Source organism: Tympanuchus pallidicinctus, unplaced genomic scaffold, assembly GCF_026119805.1.
Source record: "Tympanuchus pallidicinctus isolate F22 unplaced genomic scaffold, pur_lepc_1.0 scaffold1, whole genome shotgun sequence".
In the NCBI taxonomy this organism is placed as follows: domain Eukaryota; kingdom Metazoa; phylum Chordata; class Aves; order Galliformes; family Phasianidae; genus Tympanuchus; species Tympanuchus pallidicinctus.
The window spans coordinates 94,133,607-94,146,503 of NW_026294618.1; the positions used below are offsets into that span (position 1 = coordinate 94,133,607).

At 52.0% G+C, this 12,897-nt stretch overlaps 1 protein-coding gene across 6 annotated transcripts in view; it reads right to left on the reverse strand.

The window, feature by feature from the left end:
* RRBP1 (ribosome binding protein 1) overlaps nucleotides 1-12,897 on the reverse strand; it is a 30,017-nt gene that overhangs the window by 3,465 nt on the left and 13,655 nt on the right. For 3 of the 6 annotated variants that reach the window (XM_052683773.1, XM_052683863.1, XM_052683933.1), the window contains exons 7-23: nucleotides 12,130-12,283; nucleotides 9,310-9,448; nucleotides 8,723-8,910; nucleotides 8,430-8,467; nucleotides 7,084-7,174; nucleotides 6,334-6,426; nucleotides 5,874-5,963; nucleotides 5,683-5,763; nucleotides 5,501-5,590; nucleotides 4,970-5,062; nucleotides 3,887-3,958; nucleotides 3,616-3,711; nucleotides 2,936-3,019; nucleotides 2,012-2,104; nucleotides 1,222-1,305; nucleotides 918-1,016; nucleotides 223-366 (exon numbers count right to left, since the gene is read on the reverse strand). In XM_052683773.1, coding sequence (XP_052539733.1) covers nucleotides 223-366; nucleotides 918-1,016; nucleotides 1,222-1,305; nucleotides 2,012-2,104; nucleotides 2,936-3,019; nucleotides 3,616-3,711; nucleotides 3,887-3,958; nucleotides 4,970-5,062; nucleotides 5,501-5,590; nucleotides 5,683-5,763; nucleotides 5,874-5,963; nucleotides 6,334-6,426; nucleotides 7,084-7,174; nucleotides 8,430-8,467; nucleotides 8,723-8,910; nucleotides 9,310-9,448; nucleotides 12,130-12,283 — 1,729 coding nt within the window. The remainder of the gene's footprint in view (nucleotides 1-222; nucleotides 367-917; nucleotides 1,017-1,221; nucleotides 1,306-2,011; nucleotides 2,105-2,935; nucleotides 3,020-3,615; nucleotides 3,712-3,886; nucleotides 3,959-4,969; nucleotides 5,063-5,500; nucleotides 5,591-5,682; nucleotides 5,764-5,873; nucleotides 5,964-6,333; nucleotides 6,427-7,083; nucleotides 7,175-8,429; nucleotides 8,468-8,722; nucleotides 8,911-9,309; nucleotides 9,449-12,129; nucleotides 12,284-12,897) is intronic. The other 3 variants (XM_052684011.1, XM_052684086.1, XM_052684166.1) reach the window with 3 other exon arrangements.

A 12,897-nucleotide genomic window follows, 5' to 3' on the forward strand; every position in this document is an offset into this window, starting at 1 on the left:
GGGCCAGATCTCCCCTTGTGGGCAGGGAGAACGTTGACCACCACCCACTACAGCCTCAGGCATTGCCCAAAGCCGGCCAGGCCAGATGGTTTCTGGCAGTAGGATCCCCACTGCATTCCATTTTAAACCACCACAGGACACACTCCTGCAACCTCCACCAGTGGCAGAAGGGATGGCCAACTGCCACAGCTGGGCATCTGTCCCAGTCCTGGGAACAAGTACCTTTTCATGAAGTTGTTCTTTCAACTTCTTCACCGTTTCTCTCTCTTTGGCCAGTTGGTCCTGGGTAACCTTCAGTAGCTCCTGTAGTTTGGTTGCCGCCTGGCCCAAGTCCCTTGTCAGCTTTTTTTCTTTTTCAAGTCTTTCCTAGATGGGAGTGAAAAGAACCCATATGCCTCAGCTTCCCTGCTCACAGGGGACCCAGCAACCCCAGGGACAGCACGGGCTGCAAACTTCAACAGAGCACAGTGACCACAAAACTGGTTGCGGTAACGTGCTCGCCAGAGTTCAAGGAGCACATGGACACTGCTTTCAGACACAGGGTCTGAAATTTGGGTAGTGCTGTACAGAGCCAGGAGTTGCACTCAGTGATCCTTACAGGTCCCTTCCAACTCGGGATATCCTATGGTTCTGTGACCTCCCACTCTACGGGAATCCCAGCCTGCATACGAGCTCAGGCAGTCAGCTCAGAGCATCACCCGACCTTGGTCAGTGAGGGGCTGTGACTCATAGCCTGCTGTTCTTCAGCCCTATCAAAGCTTACTGATTGCACAGGGGCAAGGAGAATCTTCCTTTGGGAACTATCTGCCTTGCTCCACCACCCCCATTGGGGATGAATCACGCCCCAAGTTCTGCCTGGATATAGCTTTGGCCGTCCTGGCTCAGCACCAAGCAAGGGACCGGGTCAGCTGCATCACCTTGAGATGCTGGGCCTCCTCCATGTCTGAAGTTGCTGCGTTTTCAGCCAGTCTCAACTTCTCCAGCTCTGCTTGCAAGCTGCACGCTGAGCTTTGTGCCTGGAAGGGGGACACACTCATTAAACACCAGCGCACAGCCGCGGGCACCTCCTGCCCTGGCAGCCAGCACGTCCTGGCCCTGCTGTACAGTTGGGCTATGGAGCCGCCAGCAGACGGCTGGGTGCACTGCATCCACCGGGAGGGCAGCGCTCTTGGCCAGGAGCACGAAGAGCCCGGCCATCAGCACTCCTGGCCCAGCACCCACCTCCTCCAGCTCCCGCACCAGCTTTTGCCTCAGCTCTTGTTCCTTCTCCATCAGTGCCTCATTCTGCTCCAGCTGCATTTTCAACTGCATAGGAGAGGGGAGAAACGCGCAGAAAACAAAACAAAGGGAGAGCTCATGAGGATGACGAGCCGGTGGGGAGCTGGGCCGTACCAAAGAAATAAAGCCCAGAGCTTTCCCCAGGGCACAAAAGGGCAATGGGTGAAGAAGCTGGGAGGATGGCCACGGGGAGCCTGGGCACTGCCAAAGTTTGCTTGCTTCTTGAGCAGCACCTCAAGGGATGACGTATGTGGCAGGTGCTCGTGTGTGCCAGAGCAGTGCCCGAGAGAAGGTTCCACAGTTAACAGGATTAAAGGAGAGAGACAGAGCTCAGCGTGCGGCAGCCACCGCTGCCAGCAAGAGGTGTTAGCCTGCAAAGGAACAGCTGTGGATAATGCCTTCAGCCCGGCTCCAGCAAGATTTGCAGAGCCTCTGTTCCTACATAGGGTCTATAATCCTAATCCTCAGCCTCCTGCTGGAAAGGGTTCCCATGCAGCCGTGTCAGGATGTCCTCTTCTGTAGCCTGTCCTGCTTCAGAGAAGACCTTCAACATGCAGCTGAAGGGAGCGAGGCTCAGCTTCCCACAGCCTCCATTGTCAGACCCCATACACACAGGACAGGAGACAACAGCAAAGCCACGTGCAGTTTTCCATGCAGTTAGAGACAGGGGGACAGGACAAGGGACACAGTTAAGGGTCAGTGACCCTGCGGGCAGCATTCTCACCACCCTAACCTCAAAGGGTGTGGGATCGCCCAGGTCAGCTTGTGACCCCGCTACTTCTCCATCCTGCACGTGGCTCTTCATCTCACTCAGCTGCTGCCTGACCTGGAGGAAGGACCAGCGAGCTTGCCTCAGTTGCACTGTCCTGTGACAAGATCCATATGGACCTGCAGACCAGTTTTGTCAGCCCTTCTACTTGCACACAAGCTGAAATGTTGGGAAAACTATCTCAGGTTCTGCATCTAACATGGGCAGTTTGAAAGATGAATGTTTGGATTAACAAACAAACCCTGTCCAGAAGAAAGGAAAGGCTTCTGAATGAACACAAGCAAGTTCAGTGCTTACAGCCGCCTGCCCAGCTAACGAGATTAAAGCCAGTGACCATCCAGCACCAAGCTCCCCAAAGAGCAAAGGCTGCACCAGTTTGTTCAGCGAGTCAGATGATGGTGAGCTCCAAACAATGAAGCACTTCCAATATTAAAATGCAAAGCAACAAGTGCTGTCTCACAACAGAAGTAATGATTTAAAAAACAAAAGCCCTCATGGTTTTGGCAGGTCTGCTGGCTCTCCTGGCCCTTTATCCCCAGCCTCTCTCCCACTTACCTGCAGAAACTCAGCCCCATCTTTTAGTCCTCTAAGCAACCTCTATGCACATGGCATACACAAGCTAATTCATCCCATCTACGGTCCCAGGGCAGCACCTAAAGCCCTACCCCAAGTTCTGTGAGGGGTAATCAGTCTCCACTGTGGGGAAGGCTGGGAGCACTATGTGTGCCCATGTGATGACTGTGCCTTCCTCCTGCCTCTAAACCTGCAGAGAGGAACAGGACACCAGCAAGCAGATGAACCCTGGGTTGTGGTTTGTGAGCTGCCCTGAGGCCAGGCAGCAGTCCTGCATGCAGGCAGATGAGTCCCAGCGGTGCATCACCCCCTTACCAGGGCCAGCTCCTTGCTCTGCTTCTGCGTTTCTGTCTTTGCTGCCTCCAGCTGCTCTTGGGACTCTGATAAGAGCTGTCTCAGCTGGTGAAAAGAAACAGGAAGCAGAGGTGAGGAAGAGCATTAGAGTTTGGGCTTTTATCTCCAGCCACATCTCTGAGAGGCTGTGGCCCACCTCACAATACAAAAGTCCTGTTCTGGCCACTCCCCATCCCGTTTTGCTGCCCTCTGATCTCCCAGCCCCATTGTCAGCCCTTCTACTGGTGCCCTCAGAGAGGTAAAAAGGCAAACATGCATATGTACTTCATGTTGGAGCTCTGCAGCCCAGGGAGGCATCATTACAATTCAACACCATCTCAGAGAAGCAGTGATAGCATCACTTGCTAATGGCTGCTCAAAGAGGCAACTGTGGGACAGCGCCACCTCACCTGAGCCACAGAAATCCCACGGGGTACTGAGATGCAGTGGGCATCTCCATATAGATCTCCATCCGCCTGCCAACTCATCCCAACACTAGATGCCCACAACCCAGACTGGAGCAAACATCTCCAGCTACTTTCTCCTCATTTGCAAACCTGCAAATTCCCTGGGGCACGCCTCAAATCCCCCCCAAAAAAGTGGAAGGGTGGTGAGTCCAACTTAGAAGAAGCAATATTTAAAGTAACATCTGCCACACTTACGCCTTCAACTTCTTTTGTGTAGTTTTGGCGTTCAGAGCTGGCTGTCTGTAAGTGATTTTCCAGTTGTGCTTCCAGGAGAGAGATGTATTCCTTTAGCTGGATTAAAAGGGAAGAATGCAGAGGGGGTTGAGGTGCCAAACACCCTGGACCCATCCCGTGCTGCAGCCCACCTTCCCCAGGATAGGTCAGGAGATGGGCTCCCATTCAGCGCAAGCACAGCACTCGTCTGCCCAGTGCCTGTGCCAGGAACACAGAAAGCCAAAAACCTTACCTGGTCGGTGCTCTGCAGCTCTGTTTTCAACTTCTCTATCATGTCTTCAAGGGATTTCAACTGGAGTTGTGACTAAGCCAAGAGAAAGAAAAAATCATCAGTAGAAGGCATTCCCAGATTTATTTTTGAGAGAAGGACATCACGGTTGCTGAATTATTTGAACAGAAGAATTCCCCTGTTCTCCACAGAGAGGCAGAGCTGCTCAGAGCCTGCCCCAGCTGCCACGTCCATCCCAACACACACACACCAGCAGCCACGTCATCCCCATGCAGCACAGCTGCCGCCCTCAGTGCCAGACATCCAGCAGTGGAATTAGAGATCTCCTGTACAAGAGCTCTCCCACCTCTCTGCAGCCTCTTAAGAACCTACAGGATGGGAGCAACAAGACCATGGGAAATAGCTTTATTTCAGTTCTGCATTCAAGAGGATACTGAAGTCAGAGATAACTGAAGTCAGAAGAGGTGTGACCAGCTAAGCCCTCCCAAACCCCAGCTAAGTCACAGGAGTTCAGGACACATGCTTTCCCCCAGACAGTTGGAGAGCACTGGCTCTTCAGCAGCAGCCAGCTGGCTTTGTAGCCAGTGAGAGAGGTACCCAAAGCTAGACAGACAGCTGGACCAAAAACTATTCACAGTACGTGGCTTGGACCTCAGCTCCTTTCTGAAACTTCAACCAAAGCCAAACTCAACCTAGATACCAAGAGCAAGCCAAGTCCCTGAAAATAGGAGTCCAAGAGCACGGCACGTGCCCTGACTCAGCCAAGCCAGCACCCACCAGGAGGGCTGAGTCTGACTTCCAAGTTCCAGAGCTGAGATTACTGAAGCAGTAACGTAGTTTCCCAATGATCATGCCTGTACCAGAGAGCTGCAACCCATTCCTCCAGTATACAGTGGGCAGGAAGGCGGGGGTAAGAAGGGTTTAAGTGAGCTTCGTGTCTGTTAATTTTGTGACAAGAGGTAGAAGAGAAAGGTCTCTTGCCTCAGAGACCAAAGCTGGCAGGAACAGATAGGGTCACCATCCAGTCTGCAGCCAACAGCCTCTCTGCTCCACAAGCAACACACTCAGATGCCCCAAAGCACTCACCTTTTGGAGTTCCTCTCCAGAGACAGTGAGCTTTGCTTTCCACACCTGCTCTTCCTCCTCCACACTCTTCTGCAGGTTTCGCAGCATTCCTTCCTATTGGAAAAGCCACAGCTGAGCCCAAGCCTCCTGCAGCCCTCCCAAATGGAGCACCATGGCAGTCACCAGGGCCATGGGTGCCATGGAACATCCATCTCTTCTCGAAAGATTTGAGCCGCTGCAATTTGGGGCAATGCATCGGCAACAAAACCAGGTGGGGCTGGGGACACCCAATTCCCAAGCTGCCTTGACCCCTTTGCTTAACAGCGCCCTTGCATGTGCCACTGTGCCTCAAGCAACATCCAGGAAGGCTTCCAACTTGATTAGAATGGATACAATTCAGGCCTGTCCACTTCCCCTGTCTCACTGGGGAATAATCATCTCCATGGCAGCGCCAGCATACTGTGCAAAGCCCACCAGCAGCCCATGATCTGCTGGGAAACTGAGCTGTATTTCTAGCAGAAGACCAACATATTACAAGGAGCTGTAACTTACTGTCTCTGCAAGGATAGCTCTGTACTGCTCGCATTCTGCTTGTAAAGTGCTCTGCGCTTCCTCTGCCTCTTTCAGTTTAAGTGCTGAATCCTGAGAAGGGAGATGGAGAAAGAGAAATGAGAAAAAGAAAAAAGTGACTTAAGCACTCACTTGCCCCTCTACTTCCCAGCCCCCTCACTTACCACAGGCTCTGTTGTAATTGTGTGTTGCTTTAGCACGTCCACAGCCTTCTCCTTAAACTCTTGTAGCCATGCCTCATAATCCTGAGTTTGAAAAACAGGACAAGGAGGGGAAAAGAAAAAAAAATGTTTAGATGCCTGTCATTCCTACATGGCAGAGACTCTGTAAGGGGGCTGGAATGATAGGAACCCACCTGTTGTGACACAGTGATTTCTGGGAGCGCAGAGAGCAGAGTCTCTTTGGTTCGTGTCTGGAGCGCATCAAGCTGGTGGGCCAACTCCTCCTGCAGGAGGAACACAGAGGCATGGGGTGGAGGACTCGGGTGCTTGTGGGCCAGGCTGGCAGCACCAGCCTTGCTTTTCTGTGCCTACACAGGTAAGCTGGCATGGGAAAACCAGCAAGCAGAGAACACGGCCTCTGAGAATCACTAAAACATCCCTCCCCCTCCATCCACAGTCCTGGTTCCCCAGTGGCAATCTGTAGTGGATGCACAGGCCTCAGGACAAGACCTGAGGAAGCTGGCAAGAAAGTTAAACCAGCACTGCTCCTAAGACAAGGCAGGCAGCCCAGAACAAACAACTGGTGGCTCTGGGGAGGCTGAACGCTTCCCCTACAACACTGGCACCACTACTGAAGAGAAATACCGGACTCACCTTTGCTTTTGTAGCAGCAAGTAGCTTTTCCTCGCATGCCTTCTCCAGCTCGGTCAATGCTTCCACTGCTTTCCAGTTCTTCTCACGAAGGTCCTGCCGAGACCACACACACAAGGCTTATTGCCACACACCACGCTGAAGGCCGCCAAGCTGCTTGTTGGCACTGCGGAGGATTTCAAAGCCTCCGTTCAGGAAAACGGGCAGCCCGCCACTTTTGCCGAGGATCCCCCGTCCCACCACCCACATGCACTCCCTTCTCCTCCGTCCCTGCAGCTGCCCAAAGCACCAGGCTCAAATCCTCCTGCAGGAACAAAACAGAGCAGGATGGAGACCAACTCCAAAAGCAGCCGTCGGAGCTGCCTGAAGAGGACACAAGCCTAGTGGAAGGCTGCAGTGTTGCCTCCAAATAACTCATGCAGCCTTGCAGTAGAGGGAAAAGGAGCAGATAGGCAATGAGGAACTGCCCTGACCCTGCTGGACAGCATTTCTCTGCTTTATAGGTTCTGAGCTCAGGAGGACAGAGGAGGGACACCTCCAACCACGCAGCCCATCAGCTGAAGCACTCGAGTCATGCACCCTGCCAGGGCCCTCCCAATCTCTGGCAGACAAAGTGATACCCCACTGCTCCCTGGGGCTGAAAGAGCCCATGCTGCCCAGAGAGCAACTGTTAACATTCTGATCCCAAAGATTTGGGTTTTAGAGGAAAAAGAATCTGAGCAGCAATAGTTGAGCCCAGTTCATTCCACATACGTTGTTTTTTATCTTCTGTTGCTCCATCGCCTCTCGCAGCTCTGCTGCTTCCCTTTCCAAGGACAAGAGCTGGTCTGTTTTCTCCTGGAGCCTGGAATGGTACGATGAATTGCATGATGCAGGAGTGAGATTCCATCTCCACCTTCCACCCCAGGCAGTGCGCTCTGAGTATGGGACCACAGCCCCATTTGGGATCTGCTCTTGGATTTACAAGCAGTGGGAAGCTGAACTTGGATGGAGAGATAAAGTGAGCAGACTGCACTCGCTGGGATTAAAACCAGGAAATGAAAGACCATGGCAATGCTGGAGTGGGATCCAGTTTTCTTAACAGCAATAATAAGCAAGTAGTTGTCTGGCTGCACATCTAGAACAAGTCAACAACTTGAGCCAAAGGCCACAAGCTCTGGATCATACAACTGGAACCACACCCAGCACGCTTCCATTCAGGGCTCATTAGGCTGAGACAGCCCACAGCTCCACATTTTGAAGGCATCATCCTACTATCTCCAGTAACCACAAATCAGCACCAACTAAACATCTCACAGCCCGGAGCTTCCCTCCACAGCCTCAGGCCCATCATCTGCCCCGAAAGAACTCTCATCTTGAGCAGAACAAGGGAGATTTAAGTCCCTGATACAAATCACTCAAATATCTTGGGGTCTCAGGACCTCAGATTGATCAGGTGCCCTCCTTTAGGGGAACTCTGGGTGCTTGCTCTCAGCAAGGGCACCTCAGAATTCCTTCTGCCACAGACAGAGCCTGACCCTTCTCGGAGGTGCCCAGCACATGGGTGAGAGACAGCAGCCACAACTTGTGGTGTGGGAAACTCCAATCAGATGCCATGAAATCTTTTTTCTCTGATGCAAGTAGATGTCAAACAGAAGAACAGGGACCCAGAGAGGTGGTGAATCTCCATCCCTCAAGACATCCAAAACTCACCTGAAACAGTCCCCAAATCCTTGATCTGGATAACCCAGCTTTGAGCACAGGCTTTAATTAGAAACATTGCAGGTCCTCATCCACTTTCAGCCCCAACAACTTCCCCAGCCAGTTGTACATGAACAGTTAGCCTTCACGTGCCAGGCAGCAATTAAACTGTCACTTCAGAATGGATTGGCTGTTATTTGGGGCCAGCAGGCCAGCACTGGAACCAATTAATACCTTAAACAGCTGCACTGACCAGGATTCACCTCATCTTCCTGGCTTCACAGTCCCTCTAGGCTGTCTAACAGGGAGAGCAGGAAGTACTGATCCACACAGCTCAGCACTGGGCAAAGTCTGGGATGCACTGACAGCAAGTTGGAAGAAGAAGCAGTTTGTATATGCTAGAGAGCACCCAGACATACCTTAGCTGCAGCTGCTTCATTTCTGCTTCATTGGCTGCCTAGAAACAGAGAAATCACTTTCATTATCTTCCTACACAAGTGATGCAGATCAGCCATTTCAGTGGTACCCCAGGGAAGATCTGCTAGCAGGTAACACAGATACTAATATCACAGTGCAAAAGCACCTGGTTGGGCCTGGTGCTAAGAGCTGAACCACCCACTTCCAGCTGGGCACAGTCAGATCCCTTCCACATCTGTCACAAAGCAATGCAACCCCCTTTCCTCCTCTCACCCAAATTAAAAACGCACAGTACCTGCAGGTCTCTGTCTTTTTCTGCCTCCCTCATCTGGCCTGCTTCCAGCAGAGCTTCGATGGATTTGATTCTCTCCAGAAGCCTCGTGTTCTCTGAGCTGGCATCCTGCAGTTTCCCCTTCAAGCTGTCCAGCTCCAGCAATTTGCTTTTGACCTCTGTTTCAGAGCTCAGCAGCTTGGTCTGCAGTTCTGCCAGAGGAAGGGGAGAGAAACACACTAAGGTAGTGCAACAGACTTAGAGACTCCCCATCCCGCCCTGCCCTAGCACAACCCTTGGCCAAAGAAGTCTTGGCCATGGATGCCTTCCAAGGGCACAGAATAGGCAGGAAGGGATGTGAGACAGCACAAGCTGACACAGGACAGAGGCACTGCAGTGGCAACCCAGGGGAGGATCACAGCCTCTTCCTGCAGCACCAGCCATGTACCAGCCCCTTGTCTTGCTTGTATTGATGCTAGAAAGCCAAACTCATCCCCAGGTCTACCCATCCTGCCCTCAACAGCCCCATCCAACACTCAGCCTCAAAAGCTCAAAATCTGCTACTTTCCAGCTGCCCCACAGCTATCCCTGTGCTGTTTCATCATCCTCACCAGCAATGCTCTGCTGCTGCCCTTTGGCCTTTTCTGCATCTGCTACCAGGCTCCTGTAGCTGCTCTGGGTTTTGCGAAGCTCATCGCTTACTTCATCCAATCTCTTCTGGAGTGTCACCTCCACTTCTCTGTGTGTAGCCTGCATGGCAGAAAAAGAAGGCTTTAAAGAGCATACCAGGCACCCTGGCCATCATGCTAACATCCCCCCTAGTCTGCAAAGGAGCTAAGTGCTGAAAACCCTCTGAAAGCCCCAGTCATGGCCCTGCATGTGGCAGGGGGGTTGGAGATTCATGATCCTCGAGGTCCCTTCCAATCCTGGCCATTCTGTCATAGAAGCATAGAGTCATTAAGATTGAAAAAGACCATTAAGATAAGATCATCATGTCCAACCATCAACCCATCCGCACCATTATCCACGTCACTCAGTGCCACATCTCCACGGTTCTTGAGCCCCCCCAGGGCCATTGACTCCACCACCTCCCTGGGCAGCCTGTGCCACTGCCTCTCCACTCTTCTGAGAAGAAATGTTTCCTAATACCTAACCCAAAAGCATTGTTACGCAGTGCACTGCAGGAAGCCTCCCCTTTGCACAGCCCCAGTCGATGCTCAGAGCCCAAACACCCCACGCTCGGCAGCACACACTGATGTCTCTGAACTTCTCTGCTGCAGGTTTACTCTGGCAGGCATTGCACAGCTCCATTTACTGACCACACTCACAGCTGCCGCCGTGCGGTGGGGGGGGAGATGAGGAGAATGTCCTGCCAGCAGCACACAGGATATCACAGGAGCTCCTTACACCAAGGAGGTCATCCTCAACATTTTTAGCTCCCAGAAAGCAGGTGCCATGCAGGCAGCTGATGCCTCAGCCCAGCATGTAGAGGTCTGACACTGCCATCAGAGAGACTGAGACGCCCAGCCACGTGTTTCCACAAGCAGTGGAATTTTTCATGTGGTTTGGGCCAGAGAAGACTTTTTTTTCCATCTTAGAAAGCAGCAGAGGAGAGGCCAAGATGTGTGCTTAGAGGGGGAAGGCAGAAAGAGGAGCAAGGAGCATGAGGCACGTGCTAAAAATCAGCAGCTCCACACATCACACCACTGCAATGCTTTGTGTGGAAAGGACAGGAAAAGGCAACCAGCAGCCCAGAGCTTGTGTGCATGATGATTCCAGAGCTGCTCTGAGCTTTGAGGCCCTGCAGTTAGTATGATGGCTTATGCGACCAGTATAAAGGCATGCAACAAGCTGACAGCCTTTGAGAAGTTCTCCTAAAAGTGTGCCTAGAAGTTGGTGCTTTAAGGCAGCTTCTGCCCTCACACCAGTACCGTGCTTTCATCACCAACCAGGCTCCTTGCTGTCTCTGTTGCTTGACTGCAAAAGCAATAGGGGCTCAAAAATGGTCCATTGAAAGGAGGACTGCACCCTCAGGCATGCAGAAAATGAAGAGGTAGGACACTGAGTGCCTACGCTGCTCCCAGATCCTGGCTTAGCCAAGCCCCAGCACAAGCACTGTCCTACCAGAAGATCCTTCCCCCTGCTCGCTGGCAACACACTGCTACCACAGCCTGCCCCAAGTCTGTGCTTGGGAGGTGGCCTTTGAGCACCCAAAGAAACAAACAACCCAGCCACACCCTGGTGACAACAAAAAAGCCACAGTTCTATCTCCTGTGCTAGCATTAACAGGCCTGAAAACAGAGTTGCGGGTTCACTCTCTCGCTCTCTCATCTGCACAAGCACAGACACAAGGTGGTGCAGGCCAGCAGGTTTCCCATCACATCTCAGGGGGTTTCTACAGAAAAGAAAGGAACACTGCTGCAGAAAAAGCCCTCCTTCTCCCAGGTGCTCCTCTCCCTCCTGCCACCAAAGCTCGAATCACCACCAGGAGGTGGTGCCTGCCCATGTCTGGTCCCACAGGGACCAGGAAGCAAGGCCAGATGCTCCCTGCCCATTCAGCGCCAAGTACACCCAGCAGCACATACAGTCTGGGTTTCCCCAACACCTTCACACCAGCCCCACAGATGTGTGACAAGAATGGTTTTAACTAAGTCTCATGCTGCCTGGGCTTTGCTGGTGATGCTACAAGAAAGCCACAATGCATGTGACAAACTAACACGGGGGAGACTATTAAGAGATCTGCAAAGCAGTTTGCTTTCCAGCTGTGGATAGTCATCTCTCCACAAGCTCCTTTGATGTCCCCACATCCCACGAAATTCAGTTACTCTTAATGATATCTGAGCCACTTAGCCCTTAACCAACCTGGAAAGAGACAATTTTACTGAGTAGGGTAAGGTGTGTGCATGCATGTGGGCTCAGAGCATGTCTGAGCATGCACATAACCTCATCTCCCAACAGCTAACTTCAGTTTCTTACAGCCAGTGTCCCTCACAATCACCTTCCCTGCAGAAAGGGGGGTGAGAAGTCAATGCCTGACATGAGCACTTTCCCTTTTGAAGGCTGGCACAGGGAAAGAGCTGTCTGTATGTATACGACACTTTGCTCTAAGCAGCTGCCCATTTCCACTAGAAAAAAAAAAAAAAAGAAAAAAGACCTAAGGTCACAAACCCAGAACACTGCAGGACTTGGCTCTCGCAGCAAATCCTCTCTCTCTGTCCAACCCTCTACAGTTTGCAGAGAGAATGACCAGAAACACATGGAGATTAAGCAACTCAGACAAGATCAGAGGGAAAACATTTGGCAAAGCCCCACACTCCTGGTTAGCTCAAGCCAGCTGTCCCCCAGCCCAGGCTGGAGCTGCAGCTAGCACAGACCCTCCTGCAGGGCACCAAGCCCAAGCTGGTGGAGCAGGCTGGCAGCGCCTGCCTGACCTGTAGCTGCTCGATCTGCTTCTCTGACGCTGCTGCTTTGATCTCCCAGCTCTTTTTCTGCTGCTCCTCTTGCTGTAGCACCTCTGATTTTTCAGACAGCTCTTTCATCAGCTTGTTGCATTCTTGCCGTAACTTGGCCAGCTCAGCATTTTGCCTGGAAAAAGCAGGGTTCTCTTAGCCTGCAGGACAGTCAAGTATCCTTGGTGTTACTTACAGAGGAATACAACCACTTGTGGGCCTGATATAGGACTCGAAGCATTTTAGTGTTTGCATTTTCCTATTTCTAGAGCCCGCCTGGTTCTTCAGGGAGGGGGTGGAAAGTTGACAAATCACTTTTTAAAAGCCGTATTTCAATCACAGGAGACATTCCTTTCTTATGAAGTAGAAGACATGAGGATCTGTGTTCCCAGACACAAGAGGAAGTTCTCTAAGCATCTGGAGTCGAGTCTGTAATTATTTTACTGCTGTTAATCACCAGCTATTTCACATTTTCTATAAAAAGGAGTGTGAAATTCTTCTATCTAGCTCATATTTGTTCTACAGGCATCAGGCACGTCTCAGCTCCCTGCATCGTCACTCGTTTCAAAGAGCCAGCTGAATTTCTTCTTGGGTCAGGATGTATGAGCTCACCTAAGCAGGGAAGGGCTCCAGCGCCTCCTGCTCCCTCCTCCCTCCCGCTGCCTGCTGGCTGAAGCAGCAGCACAGGTAGCCCTGGGCTCACAGCAGAGGGGGTTCCCCTGTCCTCCCACAATATCACAAGCCACAGCA